This window comes from Nelumbo lutea, chromosome 2 (genome assembly GCF_056320005.1).
Source record: "Nelumbo lutea isolate HS-2025 chromosome 2, American lotus-T2T, whole genome shotgun sequence".
Classification (NCBI taxonomy): domain Eukaryota; kingdom Viridiplantae; phylum Streptophyta; class Magnoliopsida; order Proteales; family Nelumbonaceae; genus Nelumbo; species Nelumbo lutea.
This window is the reverse complement of record NC_142685.1, coordinates 100,905,333-100,926,135: the sequence shown is the minus strand read 5'-3', so window position 1 is coordinate 100,926,135 and position 20,803 is coordinate 100,905,333. Positions and strand designations below refer to the sequence as shown.

Genomic DNA, 20,803 nt, shown 5'->3' with positions numbered 1-20,803 from the left:
AGTATAATTTCATACTCAAGTCTAGGGTTAAGTGTAACATGGTTTTGGACCGGACCAGACAGTCGGACTGGAAAAATCTGGAACCGGTCACCTGACCGATTTTGTTTTCCCCCAAAACCACTTTTTTTCCCAAAACTATTGATTTTGGTCAGCAAACCGCTGAACTAGTCGGTTAACCGTTCGAATGGTTTTGACCGTTTTTCAAATTTTTTAATTTTTTTATTTTTTGTCAGAATGGGCCGATCGTTCGAACCGGTAACTGGACCCTTGACCGGTTCAATTTTAAAAACCATGAAGTGCAATTTTTCAGTTTTGCCCATCTATTTCCAAGGTCTAGGGTATAACTAGAATTTGGTCTGGGTTTAGTACTTATTCCAAACACCCACTAGTTGTGCTTGATGTCTAACCCTAGCAATTGAGACAAACTGCTTATCCAATTTAGTTGTACATCAGTGTTAGTCTTGTTAGGATAAATTCCTCAAATCTATCCAATAGTTGGAAACATTCTAACTAATATGAGTCATGTAAGTGTCTAGTTTAAGGAATAATTTACCAAAACATATCAAATGTGATCATGAAACAATGACGTACTTATATTATTCATAAATGTTTGTGTACATCAATCGAATTGAAGCTAAGGGCATTCATGGCCTAACAAAAAGTGGGACCTATTATGTATGAGATGTGAGGTGTTAGGTGTTGTTGGTAGAGTGTTGGAATGTATTTTATTGGTAAGTGATCTAGACTCTGAGCATTGGCACCTTAGAGCATAATAGATTACAAATAGAATTATATAAAATTAAAAAAAATCAAAAATCATAAAGGAAAAAAAAAAGATAGATGCCACATAGGACTATTCCATTTTAATATATAGATATATAAGATAATTGGATTGGTTTGGATTTTGGTGTGATCTATCTCGATAGGAATCTACCTTGATTATAGCTTCATATGCGAAAATTAGGGTTATCAATGGGTCAGTTTGATTTGACAAACCTGAACCGATGGGGCCAATTCTGGTACCAAGAATTGGAATCAATGGGTCGATTCTAGGTCCTTATATAATGTCTTGATTATTATTGGTTTGGAAGCAGTTCTACTTAATCCCAAACCGATTTAGACCCGACCTGAGCTATATATAATATTTAATATATTAAACGTATATATTTATTTTAATTGATTAATTTATTTATTATAATTAGATTGTCGGGTCAGACCCGATTGTCCTAATAACCGATTGTTTCAGTTGGGTTTAAAAATTACAGATCCTGTAGGGTCCGGTTCGGTTTAAAAATTACAGATCCTGTAGGGTCCGGTTCGGTTTCAAGTTCTCATATTTCATGTCGGCTCGGTTCCGTTCTATCTGATCCCGGCCCAGACCCGACCCGTTGTCAGCCCTCACGAAGATGTTCCTCGAGTGACTGACCGTAGGCGACGACGTCCGGGCGTGAGAAGTTAGGATTTTTCAAAGTACAAAGAAGAAAGCGAGAAAATCAGGTGACTTCACCTCGTCCCTCTTATTCATCTGATGAATCTAAATCAGCGAATGTAGCTCTATCCCCTTGTTCTTACAAATGTGAGAATTTATCTGTTCAGTGTGGCGAGGTTTGGGCGTTAAAGGAAGTTGGGGTTTTCAGCAGAAGAAAAAAGTTGAAGGTTTTTTTGTTTTTTTTCAGGTAGCTTCACCTCTTCTCCTTCTCCAATCTCCTAATACACGAGAAATAGTAACATTAGAATGAAAAAAAATGCCATAGACAGTGACCAAAAGACTCTTACGTGTTCAAAGGAAACTTGTCTCTCCATTTCATTTGCAGAGATCAAGGTGAGAAGACAAAGAAACCCTAGAAGGCGTTGGTAAGAATGGCGATTGCAAGAACAGGAGTCTTCGTTGATGATTATTTAGAATGTGAGAACCTATATTTAAATGTTATTCGTTGAAACTCTCTATTGTTATCTGTATATTTATTTATCTGTTTTAAATTTGAAGATTCAAGCACATTACCAGCAGAACTTCAGAGGCTTCTTAACACCATGAGAGAACTCGATGAGAGATCACAAGGTAGAACTTTGACTCATAATTTGGCCTTTTTCCTGTAACATCTAGTTCGAAATCCATTGGGCTTATGACACTAATGAAAACAAATATTTCATATTTTTTTCATCGAGTCTTTAGGCAATAATCGAAAGTCTTTGACTTCTCTTATTACTTTGTAATCTTCCATTTCCTTGGAAACGTTATCAAGTTACATTAATTTGCAATACCAAGGGGTGGAAGGAGGAATCAAAATGTCACCTAGTAAACTGGAAAAAAATCTGCAGCTCCAGGGAGAATGGGGGTCTAGGGATCAGAGCATTGAAAGGTACCAACACAGCCTTGCTAGGGAAGTGGTTCTGGAGATTCAATGAGTATACGGGTAGTCTGTCAAGAAGGTTTATAGTGTCCAAATTCAGTTCAAGCAGAAGGGAGTGGGAGACAGAAGAAGTAAAATCATCCTATGGGTGCTCATTGTGGAAGGCAATTCAGAAAGTTCATCCTCAGTTTTTGAAGGGCATAAAATATGAAGTGGGAAATGGCCTCAGGGTGCTTTTTTGGAAGGACTTCTGGTGTGGGGATGGCCCATTAATGACTCTCTTCCCTGATCTGTTTGAGATTTCTGTAAACAAGGATGCAACAGTGGCTGATTGTTTGGAGAGGCAGAATGGACATTGTATTTGAAACTCTTAATTCAAGAGAAATTTAAATGATTGGAGGTAGCTTCTTTGATCAGCTTCTTTCAATTCTTTATGACTCAAAGACATCTGGAGTAAGGGAGGATAAAAGGAAATGGCTCTTCGAGAAATCGGGTACTTTTTATGTGAAATCCTTCTTTAACAGCTTGACAAGGGAGGAGTCTTCTTCTTTCCAGGTGACAAGATTTGGATCAGGTCTGTTCCGTCCATCTAAACTGGCTTTCTTTGTCTGGTCGGCACTGCTGGATAAGACCCTGACTAAAGAAAATTTAGTCAGAAGAGGTTTAGAGGTGGAGGATATAGCTTGTTCACTATTGCTGTGTTTAGTTTGAAGGAAAAGGTAGGGAAAGATGGGAAAATCTGTGCAAGGTTTGTACAGGTTTCTCTACCTTCCCTTTCCTTTCCCTAATGTTTCCTTCAAACCAAACGCAGTCTATGTGATGGAATGTGGAGCCTTCTAGCCATTTGTTGTTACACTGTGATTTTTCTTACTAGATTTGGATGAGTCTATTGTAACTCTTTGGTGTCAAGATGTGCTTCTTGGCTGATGTGAAGGGATTTATAGGGGCATGGGTTGTAGGAGGCTTAACTAGGGCTGGAAAGGTAGCTTGGAGCATCCTCCCTGCAGCAGTTTTTTTGGGCAGTGTGGAGTGAAAGAAATAGTAGATTATTCGACGGAAAACAATCCTCAAAAGAAGTACCCAATAAGGATTTTGGGGATGGTGCATTCTTGGTTGGAAATCTATCCATTATTCAAAAATAGACACACTTCTTCCTTTTTTTATTCTGATTTCCTTTTTGTAAGGAGTTTATAGTTTTTTTTTTTTTCCAAGGGGTCGTTGTATTGGACATACCGTTTCTCTTTGTACAGTTTCTCATTGTACGAGGGCTATATTGTATTTTGGCTCTTTGATCTTAGTGAAATACTTTACCTTACAGCTAAAAAAACGATTGGTTCCTTCCAAGTCTTCACCACTAATAAGGATGTCGACACTATACACCAAAAGAAGAGCCAAGCCCTAAGGATGCTTGAGAGTGAAGAGGGAATAATTTGATGAACTTTGTTGAAACCCAACCTCTATCACAACTCCACGTAATCTCTCAAACCAAGCTCGTGGAGCTTGTTTGAGTCCATGTAACAACTTCTTAAGTTTGCAGCCTAACTTTGGATCATCAAAATATCATGGATGTGGCTTCATGTAAACTGTCTCATGGAAATGCCCATGAAGAAAGACATTCTTTACACCCATCTGGTGAATAATCCACTACATAACAGCAATGATGGCAAGAATAAGTTTGACAGTATCATTTTGGCAACTGGGGAAAAAGTCTCCTCATAGTTAATGCCATGTTTTTGTTTATACACGAGCAACAAGTCATGCTTTATATCTATCCAAAGTGCTATCGGTATTCAGCTTGACAGAGTAAACCCAACGACTACCAATGATGAAAGCATCTGGTGGAGGCGGCACAAGTTCCCAAGTATCATTCTTTAGTAGAGCCTAAATCTCAGAATTCATGGCATCTTCCCAATGCTCAAGCAGCTCAACTTCTATAGCCTATTGGTAAGATTTTGGGATATCTGTGGAAGACAATACAATATAAAAGTATTGATAAAAAAAAGCACTACAATAGAAAAGTGCCATGAGTTGCAAAAAATCCATAGTAGTCAAGAGGACAAGAAACTCTAGAAGAACAACATAAAGGAGTAGGAATAGGTGGTGAATGGTCACTTACATAAGGTGTGGATGTTGGACGGATAGATCCTAAGGATGACGGAGGAGGAGGCATAGGCACTGGAACAGTTGGATACTTCTTGAATATGCAACAGTGGAGACTTAGAATCATATGAAGAGTCAAAGTAATGCAAAACAGAAAAAAATGGTGTAGGTAATTTAACAATATGTTCAAAGAAAGACAAATTCCCAAAGAAGATAAAATTTCAAGATGTGCAAAGATGGTGAACTTTAGGATCACAACAGAGAAAATCCATAGATTCTTAACTGTACCCCATGAAAGCACACATAGCTGATTGAGTAGTTAGCTTGGTGCGCTCATGAGGAGGGGTATGCACAAAGTAGACACAACCAAGAACATGAAGCATAGAATAGTTGGGGTGTATGATGAAAGAGAGAATAAAAAAGAGAATGGTTACTGAGAACTGAAGACGGAGTGATGTTGATAAGATACATAGTGGTTCTGGCCGCCTCCACCCAAAAGGTAATAGGTACATGATAGTCAAGCAAAAGGGATCTCACTACACTCAAAATGTGTCTGTTCTTGCACTTAGCAACTCCATTTTTTGGAAGAGTTCTTGGGAAAGATCTTTGGGACAGAATACCGTGCTGCTTCAGATAAGTCTGGAATTCCCTGTTTTCCGTATCAAAATATTTTCCCCTGAATTTGAACATAAGATATGCATGGTGGCATTGTGTTGGGTCATTACCATAATGTGAAAGTTTTGGAAGGTGGAAAAAGGAAATGATTACAAGGGCTGATAAGACATCACCAAAACCCATAAATCAACCTAACAACCCATACATTTTTTCTTTATTATCTTCAAAAAAAAGTTCTGGAAGGTGGAAAGAACTTTTGATTTCTTGTACAGAAAGTAAACCCAAGTATATCTAGTGCAATCATCAATAAATTATTCAAAATATCTGTAACCAAGTCTAGAAATAATAGGAGACGACCGAACACCAATATGTATGCATTAATTGGAAAGGAAAGTAGCATGCTTAGAAGAAGTGGGAAAGGAAAAATGACTTTAATGAGACCCAAATTTATGCAAAATAATATTCTTAGAAATTGAAGTAACAAATGGCAAACAACTAGTAGCAAACAAATGATCTAAATTCTTAGCATCAATATCATTAGGGATGTTTGTGGTACCGTCCTTTTTCTTTGATAAGCAACAGATAAATTTCATTAAAGAGAAACCACTGCAGAAAACGGTGGAATTAAGAACAGTACAAGAGTAAAAAAACAAATCCAAACCAGCTCCAAAACAACATGATCTATTTTTTTTATCAGTAAAAAAAACATGATCTATAATAACCACACGCACACAAACATAAACAGAAAACCACAAAAAATAGGTACAGATGTTACAAGCTTGCCCCTGGTCCTGGACAACTCCAATCCAATTTACTCTTCTGTATCCAGCCTTTGCTAAGGAATCAGCCAGGCCATTTGCACTTCTAGGTACCCATTTGAATGAGCTATTTGATAAGGATGCCAAGTATTGTGCTTGCCTTACCAAAGGTCTAACTTTCCAGGGAACCAGATCCTGCTTCTTCAGCCATGTTAATTCTAGGTGTGAAAGTGAGAGAACAAGAGAGAGACTCGATTTGAGGGGTGTGTTTAATAAGTCACATGCCTAAACAGAAAGAATGTATATTATTGTGTAAGTGGACAATTCTGTCCTTACAAGAATAAAAGAAATAAAAGTGTATAATAGTATACAAGAATGAAAGAAAAATAAAATTACAATATTAACCCCCATCTTCTATACATAGAGATAGCTGAATCAAGTTTTGGGGAGATGATTGGTTAGGAATCGGAAAGCTATATGATATTTGCCCTTGATTGTATAGACTGAGAAAGAAGAACAGCTCGATTTCAAAAAATTTTGAAATTGATTGAGGTAGAGCAAGCTGGTACTCAAAATTTAGAAGAGCTCTGTTTGATTGGGAGATTTGGGAATGTGTGGGTTTGCTCTCAAAATTACAGCCAGCTGAAATCCAGGTGGATAGGAAAGATTCAATTTGGTGGAAAGAGTCTAGAAATGGAGTTTTCTCTGTTTTAAATCCTTTTACAAGGCTCTGCTAAGGATGGAATCAGAAAGTTCTGAGTTAAAAGGGGTTTGGGAAACCCCACTCCTCCAAGGTTAGAAGCTTGTGCTTGGCTGGTGGTGTTGGATAGCATTCTGACTTTGGACCATATTTAGAATCAAGGAGTTCACTTTAGCTGGAAGATGCTATTTGTGTGAGAATGCAGAGGAGAATGTTCTTCACCTGTTTGTTGGCTGCCCATGTTCAAGATTTGTTTGCAGTTTCTTCTTTGGGCTTTTCAAGACTAGATGGGTGGAACCAAGCACTTCAGGAGACATCTTTGCTTGTTGGCCATCTATGAGAGGAAATGCCAAGGCAAAAATTGTGTGAAGCTGCATCCCTTTTGCTACTTGCTGGGAAGTGTGGAAGGAAAGAAATAGAAGAGTATTTGAGAACAAAGCTAGCTCAAGAGATAAAGTTAACACTCATTTGATTCATCAAAAAAAGTTAACACTCATTTGTGGCAAAAGGATTATGGATTGGGTTCTCATCCTTCACGAATTTGAAGGAGTCTCTAAGGAAGACCTTGGCATTGGTTTTTGGAGTCTTCTTGAATTAAGCTAGTTTCCCTCTTGTTTCTTTTCTAAAAGATCTGTTTCAGTTTTTTGTTTTGCTATGTATGTTCTCTTTTGGTTCTCTCTCATCATCCTCTTGATGTACTTTTGTTTATTTTATCAATAAATTTTCTTTTTTTTATCATAAAAAAAAAATCATATGGACTTTATTACATTTGGATTTGATGTTTAGTGATAGATTGTTGTTATTATTTTTTCAGCACTTTGGTCATTGAGCTTTTAAATTTCTGAACTTTTTTATTTTTCATGGAAGCCATGATCAATCAGACAAGAGAGCAGACCAAGTACTGCTTGGGATTGCCTTCTCAAATCTCAAAGAAAGGGAGCCATAATGATGATGAGGCAACACTTGAGAAGATGAGAAAGGAGATTGAGGCAAACCAAGAGAATGCTTTGAGCCTATGCACTGAGAAGGTCTTGCTAGCACAGCAAGCTTATGATCTTGTGAGCTGCATTTCTTTCTTCCTTTTCTTGGTGCTTGCTTTATTAATAGTTTAACTGAAATGCATGGGTTTCATTCTTATATTTATTTATCATTTTGCTTTCTTGGTATACTTTGATTGCTACAGAAACTGATAGTTGTTAGATAATCCAATTGCAACTATTTGATTCTAATGTTCTTATCTGGCATGGGTATAATTTTAGCCAGTTATTATTGCCCTGTAAATTGGGTTGTTCTGACAATGTGATTTTTAAGCCCCAGAACTTTCTGGTAAATATTTTTTCCCAGTTTGTTGACGAGAGAAAAAAATAATTGCCAATTAATGATGCATAGAACAGAATGTGTATTAGGAGCTGAAACATTGACAACTAAGTAAAATCTATAGCTATATTAAAGTGTGAATCTGCCTTTGAATTTCTGGACTCCGCCCCCCCCCCCCCCCACCCCCCAGCCCCCCCAACCAAAAGGCCCCTATTTGTTGATTTGTCCCCATTTTACTGTCAAGGAAAAATTGTAAGGATGCATCTGGTTTAATCATGTACTTATTATGTATTTCATTTTTCTTATTGTTTTGGTGACTAAACTACCCAATTTAGTATTCTATTCTCATTGTATGGTGAGGGAAATTTCTTAATTGGCCTGGTTGCTTTGAAGGAAACTGTTCTTTCTTGATATCTCCAGTGGTTGCATTTTCATTTTCATTCAAGATGACTAAATATTTAGTTCTTCAAATCATATTTTTGTAGTAACTTACCAAATAGGTCGCATGCCCTATTGGCCTCTGTAACTTCTATTTATAGCAGCGATTCAAGTAGTACTAGACCACTGAAATTCAAGGCTAGAAGAAGAATATTGATAGGTCCACCAGTGGTGTGGTTGAGAATGGTTTTGTGAGTTTTCTATATAGCTTAGCATTTTTTTTTTCTTTTTAAGAAACTGGAGCAAATACATGGGTTGATGTAAATTTTTTATACTTTTTAATAGGATTTTTTTTGGGCTCTGACAATGCCTGAACTTTGTAAAAAGGCCACTTTACACCCTAAAGTTTAAAATGGGCCATTTTTGCCCTCAAATTTTTATGGAAAAGCCACGCTAAGACAAAATGGATGACGTTAGAGACATTATCGACGGTTCCATTAGACAATGAATAAAATAATAAAGGATGTTTATATGGCACTGCTCAAGTCAAATAATTTGGGAAATTACAGGCTCCTTGAGACCCTAAAGTTTGAAAAGGCCACTTTAGATGTTAAAAACTCTATTAGTCAAAAATCAGTTTTATTAATTTATCATGATTGAAATAATCCTTGAAATAACAATAATGAATTTAGAGTCATTAAATTAACAATAATTAATTTAACAGCAAACTATTAAGAATACTGATAAAGGGGTCTATGATGGCATAACAGTAAATAATTAGAATCATTAAATAAACAATAATTAAGAGTAAATCATTACTTAAATACTAACTTAATTAGCCTAACTAATAGTAAATTAACAATCACTTAATTTACTTAATTAACTTAGTAACTCAATTTGCTTAATCAAAGTAATTTAATTAATTTATTTAATTTTTTCATTTACTTCACTAGAAAATAAAGAAATAAGAAAGAGCTCAAAGATTCAAGAAAGAAGAGAGAAAAAGGGTTTCTTGAGAGTGAGGACAAGAAGATCAGGGAAGAGATAAGAGAAGGCCAAAAAACTAATCAGGCCACCACTCTGATAGGCCCAGGCCCAATACAATTGGGTGGTCCACATATGTGGTCCTGGTTCAGCCTTATAATCAGACATATAGGCAGGGACCACACATAAGGTCAACGTTGTTTAAATTAGTGTTCTAATTGTAGTATGAATATAATAGGTGAATCCAATTAGAAGTCAGATTAGTCAGTTTTGACTATAGTAGGAAAGCAGAATTTGAGTAGGAGTTTGTAACAGAATAATTATAAATAGATGGTCAATGAATGGGAAAGGCAAGCAATTACCAATCAATCTTTTTCTTAGTCGTTCTCCTCTTTGTTAATTTCTTTAGGAGGTTTGAATTCCCTTGGAGAAGCTCCTGTGATAGGCAGAACCTATGAATTGGTATCAAAGCGTGAATGATAAACCAATGTTTTAAAAACTGACCCGGAGGCCGAACTGCTTTTGCCTCCAGGTTGCGGGACATCGATTTTACTCTCTGGGTTGAATGGGTCAGACGTGCCATGTCATATATATATATATACTCAAAGTTGTTGAAAACCCCCGACCATTTTGCATTTTGTGGTTCAACAAAGGAAATGAGGTAGAGGTTTCTTATAAATCTCTAGTTAATTTTTATATTTGTAACACATTTGAAGAATTGGTTTGGTGTGATGGGGACAATAACACATACAATTTTGTGAAAGATAATAAGAAAATAACTCTTAAACCAATGCATCTTAATTCATTTCCAAAGAAGGAAGCTAAGCCAACCACTACCCTCTTCACCTCAACTAAATTGGCTGGAGGACGGGAGGAGATGGGTATTTGGGTGTTGTTTATGTGTTGGTTACAAAAGAAGTCAGCAAAGAAACACCTGTTCTGGAGAAGGTAAAGAAGATATTTCATGAGTATTCTGATGTGATGCCTGAGGAATAACCTGATGGCCTTCCTCCCCTAAAGGATGTACAACATCATATAGATTTAATGCCAAGAGTAGCATTACCTAACCTCCTAACCTACTCCACTATAAAAAGAGTCCTAAGGAGCATGGGGAGCTCCAAAAACAAGCAAGAGTTATTGAAGAAAGGGTTGATCCGTGAAAGCTTAAACTCATGTGTTGTACCAGCTTTGCTCACACCAAAGAAAGATAGTAGTTGGCATACATGTGTTGACAGCTGTTAAGAAGAATACAATTAAATATAGGTTTCCATACATTGCCTTGATGACATGTTGGACACATTGGCTGGTTCACAAGTCTTTTCAAATTCGTATCCGAGAGGGGAATGAGTGGAAGGCTGCATTCAAGATTAAAGAAGGCCTTTATGAATGCCTGGTTATGCCATTTGGATTGTATAATGCCCCTAATACCTTTATGAGGTTCATGAGACAAGTCCTAAGATTTATGGGAAAGTTCGCGGTGGTTTACTTTGATGACATACTCATCCTTCACAAAGATTTGACATGTGCAAGGCTGCTAAAATTGCTGCTCTCACAGGGTCGATCTCTTTCTAGCCCAGTGGGAATGATAAGCCAAAAAAAGAGGGGGAAGAAGAATGAAAAAAGAAACAAGAGGAGAGAGAGAGAGAGAGAGAGAGAGAGAGATGTGAATACATTCTGAATTTGTATGTTTTTTTTGTAGTAGGATCCCAAATTGTTGTGTTTAGGTAACTTTGTTGACAGTTTGGGTCCAGGGGTATTTTCGTCATTTTTGTAATTTGGATTCTGGTCAGAGGCAGCTGGATGCACAGCTATTAGTTTTTGGTCTCTTTGGTGTTTTATCTTTTAGGGGTTTGTTTGAAGTTAGTTTTGTTCTTGAGTTGTTTGTGAAGGGAGAGCATTCTAGGGGCATATGTGTAAATATTTTAGTTGGCTTCTCCAGTAAGCCTTGAGTTTTATAAAAGAGAAGGGGGTTGTTTCTATGGAGGTCTCTTTGGTTCCTTAACTCTTGTTTGAACTGTAGCTCAACCCCAGCTAGGGTTTTCAAGACTTGGGAGTTTGGGTTTTGAGGAGCCGACCCATTTTGGCACCTTCCAATCCCTCTATAGCTGTGTGTCCATGCGAGAGGCTAGCTTAACACCATTGTTACTGTAATGGAACTGTTCCAAGAGGAATTTTACTTCAGGTTCAGGTCTAAAATCCCTAAGAATCCAACTTGTTTTGTTGTTTCCATCTTGGTATTTTTGTGCTTATTGTTGTACACTTGAAGTGCTGCATATAACTTGTTTTTCTGTCCACATAAATGAGTGTGGTAGAAATGCAAATGCTAAGATGGATGAGTGGATAAACCAAAAAGGATAGGATTAGGAATGAAGTTATCTATAGGAACCTACGAGTGGCTCCAATTAGTCACATGCATAGAAGACTACCAACAACTCCAATTAGAAGAAGTGATTTGTTACAAGTTGAAGGGGCTAAAAGAGCTAGGGTAGACCAAAAAGGACATGGGCAGAAGTAGTAAGAAATGATTGAGGCACTAGTAATTTAACAGTGGATATGACTTTAAATAGAACGGATTGGTGAAACAGGATACATGTAGCTGGCCCTATATAGTTGGGATAAGGCATGGATGATGATGATGGCTGACAATTCGCTCTGGGCACTTGTTTTTTTCATTAAAGTTGGACATAACAAATTAGGGTTATGCTGAAAAAATGGCATGAAAGCAGAGTGCTAAATATGTGAATGGCAGTCCAGGGTGAATGCAACCTTTCTAGCTCTTATACCAAAGAAAACTGATGCTAGTTACCCTAAGGACTTTAGATTGATTAGCTTAGTAACCAGCATTTACAAAATCTTAGCCAAGGTCTTTTTGTTCAGACTAAAATTAGTTCTCCCAGTTGTAATCACTCAAAATCAAGGGGCTTTCATTCAAGGGAGGCAAATAGTTGATCAGATTCTAGTTGCTAATGAATGTGTAGAGGATCCGAAAAGATCAAGAAGGAAAGGTTTTGTGTGCAAGTTGGACCTAGAGAAATCTTATGATTTGGTGGATTGGACATTCTTGATTGATATGATGAGATATTGTGGTTTTGGGCAAGATGGTGCAAATGGATCTATGGTTGTGTTAAGTCTTGCAGTTTGTTAGAGACTTCTTTCTTGCTCATCGGGGTTTGAGGCAAGGTCCTCTCTCACCCTTTCTCTTCACCCTAATGGCAGATGTGTTAAGTAGAATGGTCTTAAAGGCTGATAGAGAGACTATAATAAAAGGATGGAAGACTGGAAGAAATAGGATCCCAATTACTCATCTACAGTTGGCTTAGGATATTATAATCTTCTATGAGGGTGGAGAGCAAAATTTGGTGAGGAATCTGAAAAAGTTGGTGAAGAAGTTTGAGCTTATCTCTAATCTGAAAGTCAACCTTGATAAGAGTTGCATAACAGGAATAAACTTGGAGGTAGAGGAACTGAACTTTGCTGCAGATACTTTAGAGTGTCCTATTGCAGTTGGCCTCTGACCTATCTAGGACTTCCTCTAGGTGCAACCTAAGGAGAGTAGATTCTGGAACCCCATAGTGGAGAGATGTACAAAGAAACTGGCAACTTGGAAGAGGAGTTATGTATCTTTGAGGGGAAGGATTACCTTGATTAAATCCACATTTGCTAACCTACCAATCTATTTCCTACAAGTTTTTAGAATCCCCTAAAAAGAAGCCAAAAAAACTGAAAAGATTATGAGGGACTTTTTGTGGGAGCCGGGTGATGGAAGGAAGGATCATCTAGTTAAATGGGAGGTTGTGTGCAGGAATCTTAAACAATGAGGGCTAGGGATTGGTAGTGTGGATAAAAAGAATAGGACTCTGCTAGGGAAATGGCTTTGTAGGTGGCCGATGGAAAGGGATAGACTATGGCATGAAGTAATAGCTAGCATACATGGAAGGTTGGGAAATGGTTGGGACACAGGTGTATCTACCAGAGCTACCTTGGCCTCACCTTGGAAAGCGGTTCATAGCATTCTGCCTCACTTTTTCCATTTTGTTAGGTATGCTGTTTGCTCTAGGGCTTCTGTTCAATTTTGGGATGAAACTTGGGTTGGTTCTTGTCCTTCAAAGGAGCTTTCCCCCTCCTTATACTCAGTTTCTTTGTACAAAAATGAGTGTGCCAAGATTTGTTATTCCTCCAATACATCCAGTGGACCTTAGTTGGGACTTTGGGTTCCATAGAGGTCTTAGGGATAATGAACTCTTGGCTTGTGTGTATCTTTTACAACTCCTTCAGGAGGTTTGCTTGGACCTTGATAAATCTGAAAAACATATTTGGGCCCCCAACCCCAAGGGTTTGTTTTCTTGTGCTTCTTTGTTCAAGACCTTTTGTGATTCCTCAGCTTCTTCCTTTCCCTTTAAAGAGTTTTGGTGCAGACCCATTCCACCCAAAGTAAGAGCTTTCTGCTGGGAAGTAATTCATGGGAAGATAAATACTATGGGCTTGCTAGTTGCTACAAAAGAGAAGACCTAATTCCTGTCTCTTCCCTAACTGGTGCATCTTATGCAAATCCAGTAATGAAGTTGTCTTTATTTACTTATATCCTGCCCTTTTGTTGCAGATATTTGGCTTTGCTTTTTTTCTTTGTTTGGGTGCAAGTGGACTTTACCAACTGAGGTTAATATGTTATTTGATCCCTTCATATTTACTTGGCCAAAGAAAAGAGGGAGGATAATGTGGAGATGTGTCAGAGCAGCCTTGATTTGGATTTGGACCATCTAGCAGGAGAGGAATGCAATAATATTCTTAGAAAAGGAGAAAAGCAAGGAAGAAATCAGGATTTGTGTGATGGTTAGGTGATCCACTGGATCACAACTCTAGAGTTGCTTTCGAGTTTTCCTTTGATGATATTTGGAGGAATTGAGAAGCAGTTGCTAAAAGTTCTAAGAGAAAGGACAGAATGGAGGTTGTTTGGGGTCCACCAACTGAAGGTTTTGTTAAACTGAACTTTGATGAGAGCAGCCAAGGTAATCCAGGCCCTTCTGGAATAGGAGGGGTTTTGAGAGATGGAGAAGGTAAATCTATAGCACTTTTTTTTGGCCCTGCAGGTATGGGTGACTCACTCAAAGCGATACTGCTAACTGCAATCCAAGGGGTGCAGATAGCTAGTGAAATAAATTTGACAAATATGGTGACTGAAGGGGATTTAGAAGTGGTGATAGAATAGCTAAAACACCCAGAGTCTATAATTTAGTGCTACTGGACTGAGATGAAAAAATTTACATGGTTAACCAGGAATATGAATTTGAGGATACAATGGGTGAGGAGATCGGCAATTGGGATGGCAGATGCTTTGGCTAAGCAAGGAATGGAGAGATCTATTTTGTTCAGGGCACATTTGTAATGTGATTTCTTTTATGTATGAGAGGTAGCAGCGCGTGCCTCTCTTAGGGTTGCTTGTAGAGATATGATATAAAGCTTTTTAATAAAAATAATCATTTATCATAAAAAAAGTCACAAGTAATTTACAAGGGTTTTTATGGTTATGAATGTACAATGAACAACCTATCTTAGAAAAGAATGGCAATCAACAGAACTGTTTATTTTTGCTGTTAAGAAATGTTTATTTATTTAGTTGATGGATGCCAAAGTAAAAGAACATTAAGCAAGACATTCAACTCCTTAATTTCATTAGCAATGGATGAAATGGCAGAATATGTTTGAGCAATGCTTAGCTTTGATTTCATTGAATGCTCCTGTGAAATGCTTTCAAGCTTCTTTGTGTTCACTGAAAATTTTGGCAAAATACCTATGGTCATTTATAGGATTAATGTTTTACTGGAATTTGGATTCTATTCTTACATTTTTATGCCTCGCAGATAGATAGCCATGTAAAACGGCTTGATGAAGATCTCAACAACTTTGCAGAAGATTTAAAGCAAGGTATTATAACATGATAATATTTTCTATAGGAATCAAAGCCTTCATTGAGAAGAAAAGTACAGTATACTCTTCTGTATATACAGGGAGTAAACCCACAGGTAAAAAGGATGACAAAACAAAAAGAAATCTTTATAAAATCTTAATCCACTTAAGGCCTGTTCGTTTCCTCTCAACTCTTAAGATGAATCTTTTAACTTTAAGAGAAAAATGGTTGTTCGTTTTTTCTCTTAAAGTGCAATCATACAACTTTTTGTTTTCCAATGATACCCCCAAAAAGACAAACAAAAACTCTCATATATGAGGTCAAAATGGATATTTGATAATTTTCAGAATTCAGAACAACATTCTCTACATTCAGAGTTCAGAGAAAAGAAAAGTTTACTAATACCAATATACCTCTTAATGTAATTATTGCACTTTTAGATGTCAGACTTCAGAGCAAACGAACAGGCCCTTAGCCTTGTCCCAACCATATGGGGCCAAACTACATGAATATTGTTCTACCATTCCAGTGTGTTTACTGCCATATCCACTGTTGAATTATGGACCCTCGAGTCATTTCACACCACTTCATTCCACATCCTTTTTGGTTTGCTTTAGCTCTTTCAGAACCATAAACTTGTAATAGATCTCTTCTTCTCACTGGTACTGTAGTTGATCTTCTCTGCACCTGACCAAACCATTTTAGTCTATTTTTCCTCATTTTATTATTTGTTGGAGCTACTCTTATGTTTCTACAATTAAATCCACTTATAATACTACTTTCTAGTTTTCTCACTCATCAATCTCAATATTCATACTTCTACTACACTCATTTTTTGGACATGTGAAAACTCTACTCCATAAGGCATTGCTGGCCTTGTAATTATTTTACAATATTAATCACAAGGAGCTTCCTCACAACCTTGAATCACCCAAACAAAAGTAAGTTCTTGAGGATTAAAATATAGTCTAAAAACCAATTTGGTGATTGAGGGGGGAAAACCATGTTGATGCCTGCACATTGCTGGTCTTATGTTTGCTATTTGCTAATGTAGTTACAACAGTAAGTGATGCAGGTGTTTTGGATGTTATGTGAAGAAAAGGGCAAAACGAGTTTCACCAAATATTCTTCTTTGTACCTAATAAAACTGACTTTTTTTTACTCATTGGTGTATTCACTGTATTGTATATGCATTGCAAATTGAAATATAGTGACCTAGATCTAAAGCATTGATCAAAATAAAAAAGGAATAACTATATATGGACATAAAATGTATGCCATTATTGTATCTTCGACTCTGTCTAATATCCTTATGACCTGCAAAACATTGTTGGTAAGTGCAAAAGCTACATGAATTATTATTGTTGCTACAAAGAAAAGAAAAATAAAGGTGCCTCATTTGAAGACCATAAAAAGTTTCTAGTTATTGGTTTTTAATAAAGAGATTGCATTACATTGCAAACTGCTGCAATTGTTTATTGATGGTAATTATGAACTATAATCATGGTTTTTAGAACCGAACCGGTAAGGGGTCCGGTTACTGCTTTGAACGGTCCAACCGTTCGACCCGAATGATTGGCCCGTTTTGAAAAAAAAAACTTAAAAAATTTGAAAAACGGTCAAAACCGTTCAAACGGTTCGAACGGTTAACCGGCCGGTTCAGCGGTTTGCTGATCAAAATCAATGGTTTTGGGGGAAAACGGAACCAGTCAGGTGACCGTTTCCCGGTTTTTCCGGTCAGGTTCGGTTTTGAAAACCATGACTATAATTAACAAATACGGACACTAATGTATGCAAAAAAATGTATTTTTTTCATATGACATTCGGGCATGCAAGGTGAAGCTTATTGATAAAATGCAGATGAATTGAAATTTGAAATGATTTTTTTTTTGTTGCAAAATATTAATAGGTGTTTTTTAATCTTTAAATTAAAGCCAAGATGACTTATGCATGTTTTTGGTTTTTATTTACTTCTATTTGGTTTTATTAGAGGGTAAAATACCACCAGATGAGCCAGCAATCCTTCCTCCTGTTCCTATAGTGCCAAAAGATGAGAAACGCAAATCCTTCTTTGGAACACCTCAATCCAAGAGGTTAGATTTCAGGGACCGTGATTGGGACCGAGAACGTGATAAGGATTTTGAACTAATGCCTCCTCCAGGAAGCCATAAAAAAAGCATTCCTGCTCCTGTTGATGTTGATCAGCCCATTGATCCAAATGAACCCACCTACTGCATCTGTCATCAGGTTATTACGCTGATATTTCATTTTCAAGCTTTTTATTACCTTTAGTTCATTTGTTGCATGTGTAACTGAGTATCTTTTAAGTTACCCTTCAGATGTTCTTATGCCTAAAAGTTATTTGTTTTTGTACAATTTCCAGGTGTCTTTTGGAGACATGATTGCTTGTGATAATGAGAATGTGAGTCCCTTTTGCTACCCTTTGTTTCTGTTTTTATCCTTGCTTTAGTCCATGCAGTCTACACATAGGTCCTTGTGAAATGTAATTTCTAGATGCAAAGAGAGGGTCATAGGTAGGACAACCTTTGAAAACTGAAAACTCAACCAAGAAATTATTGGTAGGGTAGAAAAATATTATGAGTATGATAAAAAGTATATTTTCATAAAACTGTAAATTTGAAATCTGGTATCAAGCATAAAGTATTTTGCCATTTGGTTAAAAATTGAAAAGAAGGAATGCTAGAGGCCTAGGGCAATATTTATTTATTGCACTTTTGGGCATGGAGGAATGTTGTGTTGTGAATAAAATTTATTACTCATGTGGGATCAACAAAAATATTCCTGTAGTATTTAGGCAGGAATAACAGCAATTTGCCTTAAGTGCTCCTAGTCCTAGCATCTCTATGCAGTGAAGGGGTTGATACTGAATATCCTTTTATTAGAGTATCTTCTTGATTAGCCAAATGTGAAACTTCCTTGCCTGTGGTAGCTCCATGCTTCAACAGTTAAATTCACTATTCCATATTCCGTTCAGGATTACAGTCTTCAAATTGTCAGAAGTTCTTAAGTAAACTAGGTAGGAATAGGACCTCTACATGCTCAAGGGAACTTTTGGCTGAAACCACATCGAGAGGGTATCTTGTGATACATGGACCTCAGCTGCAAAATATGTATAAATTCCAATCTTTGTTTGATCTGGATAACATATCTAACCTTTAAAGGAGACAACAAAAAAATAAATGGCTAGAAATTAGGATGTTTCATCTTCTGACATAAATACTCTAAACCGAGAAACATTGTCATGGATAAATATTCTCTTTGCTTACACAGCCTTGAGAAACTGATATCTCAACTTTATGCTGTTTATTGAATAATCTTTTTTCGGTAATCCAGTTAACTTGATTATTGCAGTAGAGGGAAAAGGTGGATAGCCTTATGCTGGTAGATTGTGATGTTCTATAAAATCGTACAGGGGTAAGAGTGTAGAATAAAGCTACAGAAATGTCACAAGAAAACGCAACTAAGAAAAATAAATTAACTTCTCATAGTAAAAGATCCGTCCTACGAGTCCAGTGCATTGAGGACCCAGCATTTTACAAAGTTTCTTATTGCAATTTTCTTACATAAATAATTATCAACACGCCCCAGGTAGGCAGACAACGTCAGCTTTTGTTGCTTGATTATACATTTCTAGTCTCTTGTTTGGATAAATTAATGAATTATGAAAATTGATATTTTCTTTGACAGTGTCAAGGAGGTGAATGGTTCCATTATGCTTGTGTTGGCCTCACACCAGAGACAAGATTCAAAGGAAAGTGGTATTGCCCCACCTGCAGATTATTACCACCTTGAATATATGTATATTTATGTTCTTTGATTTAATTGGCAGCAAGAGGGCCATGAGTCAATTTTTTTCTGTAGTTATGGAGGCATGTAAACTATAAATTACACCTCGGTTTCTGTCTTTGATCACTTTGATGTATATTGGTGATGCTGTTTCTTTAATCCTCCTACATGGGAACAAAACCAAGCAAGAGTTATTCGACTGTATAATATATTGTTTTCCTTGATTAATTATATAATGGCCTTTCATTTGCTGGAAAATTATTGTCTTGGAAAACCAAGTTACAGCCGTGAAACTACATAACACTATGCACCACTAATGTGGGTCCTTGATTTGTTTAAAGGGAAAAGGGAAAAGGGAAAAGTATGGCTAGGGTAACTTTTAAGAGTTGTTTTCACTTTTAAAGACCATCAATTTATTTATAATTATGTTTTGTAATTTAAGAATATAATTATATATGTACATGTACACATTTTCAATAAGTTGAAAATTTGTAGGCACGGCAAAGGAATTTCCTTTGGTAAAACAAGAAAAGGGAAAGAGCTTTACTTTACCAAAAGACCTAGGCCAAAAATTATCATGTGGGATTGGAGTTTGTCCCTTGAACATGCAAGTCTACCTACTTGCATTTCTTAATTTTTATTGGCATGTTGTATCAAAATTTCAACGTATTACGTTAGAGACTGCTTACACAATGTATTTTTCATTGGTTCATGTTTCACAAAGTGTATTTACCATTAAATATTTTAACAACGTTGAAGATGTCACCATGAGTCCATCCATGTTTTAATTATTTTAATTATGTTTCAGCAATTTCCATAGAATGCAGTTACAATAGATTTTGCTTAAATGTTTAAATGGGTAAATTGCATATTATCACCCTATACTTTGGGTTGGTGACACTTGGCCCCCAAACTTTCATTTGTGACAACGACCCCCTTAAACTTTTAGATTCCAACACTTTACCCCTCTCCTTTAACTAAGTTGACAAAAATGGAATAGGATAAAACACATTATCACTTTTTCGCTCACTTTGAATGAGAGAAGAAAAAAAGAAACATAAATAGAGGGTTTATGCTTTATACAAATATGTTAGAAAATAGAAAAAAAATGTTCCCATAATTAAGAATAGAGTAGTTTGTAGTTTTAAAAATGTTTAACAAATACAAGAATAGAGTAGGTTGAAGTTTACTAACGGATTATTAGGGGGCAAATTGTTGGAATCTGAAAGTTCAGGGATCTTTTGATGCAAATGAAAGTTCATAGGAAGTTTAGGGTCGTAATATGTAATTTATCGTATACAAATAGGAAATGCATGGCTAAACTGGGCTGGACAAATGCATTGACCAGAAAAAAAAAAAATTGCCCAGCATAATTAATTAAAGAATACCAACCTATATGCCAACTGAATAGTGGCTCAGTTGGCATGTTAGCTGGATAGTCGAGTCCCACCATTTCCACCTACCGACCTACATTCAAAAAGTTAGTGTATTGTGTTAAATACCGAAAAAAAAAAAAAATACCAACCTATATGAAGTAAGGCTAAGAACTTCCCGAAACTAGTGGGGTTTGGGGTGGGGATGAAAATTTAGAATCAAAGGAAATATTTATCCAGGGACCGTTTGGTAAGTCTTTCTTGAAAGATCATCTGGAAGTTCTGACAATCAAAAGACGATGTGGGCTTTTGTATCAAGATCTTAATAGCTTAAAGACCGTTTGGTTAAAGTGAATATATCCGCTGCAGGAAGATTAATTGAAAAAAAAGGCAAAAAGCTCCATTTGAAGCTTCTTGAAAATAGCCCGAAATAGGCTTCCCGCATCTTTTCGGGGTTGCGGCTTTCGGCGGCTAGATCTTTTCCCAATCAAACGGGAAAAGACCAAAATACAGGC

General features: G+C 36.7%; 1 protein-coding gene across 4 annotated transcripts; it reads left to right on the top strand.

The window, feature by feature from the left end:
- Positions 1-1,364: 1,364 nt before the first annotated feature.
- On the top strand, positions 1,365-19,173 carry ING2 (PHD finger protein-like protein). 4 transcript variants are annotated; one of them, XM_088970755.1, is made up of 9 exons: positions 1,365-1,497; positions 1,597-1,676; positions 1,815-1,906; positions 1,988-2,059; positions 7,392-7,582; positions 15,062-15,125; positions 17,099-17,355; positions 17,492-17,530; positions 18,817-19,173. In XM_088970755.1, exons 3-9 carry the CDS (start codon positions 1,861-1,863, stop codon positions 18,919-18,921), a joined length of 774 nt encoding a protein of 257 aa, XP_088826881.1. In that variant the 5' UTR covers positions 1,365-1,497; positions 1,597-1,676; positions 1,815-1,860; the 3' UTR covers positions 18,922-19,173. The 4 variants fall into 4 exon arrangements, with proteins under 4 accessions (XP_088826881.1, XP_088826884.1, XP_088826883.1 ...); XM_088970758.1 differs by having other exon boundaries at positions 1,375-1,497; positions 1,787-1,906; XM_088970757.1 differs by lacking the exon at positions 1,365-1,497 and having other exon boundaries at positions 1,503-1,676; positions 1,787-1,906.
- Positions 19,174-20,803: the final 1,630 nt, after the last annotated feature.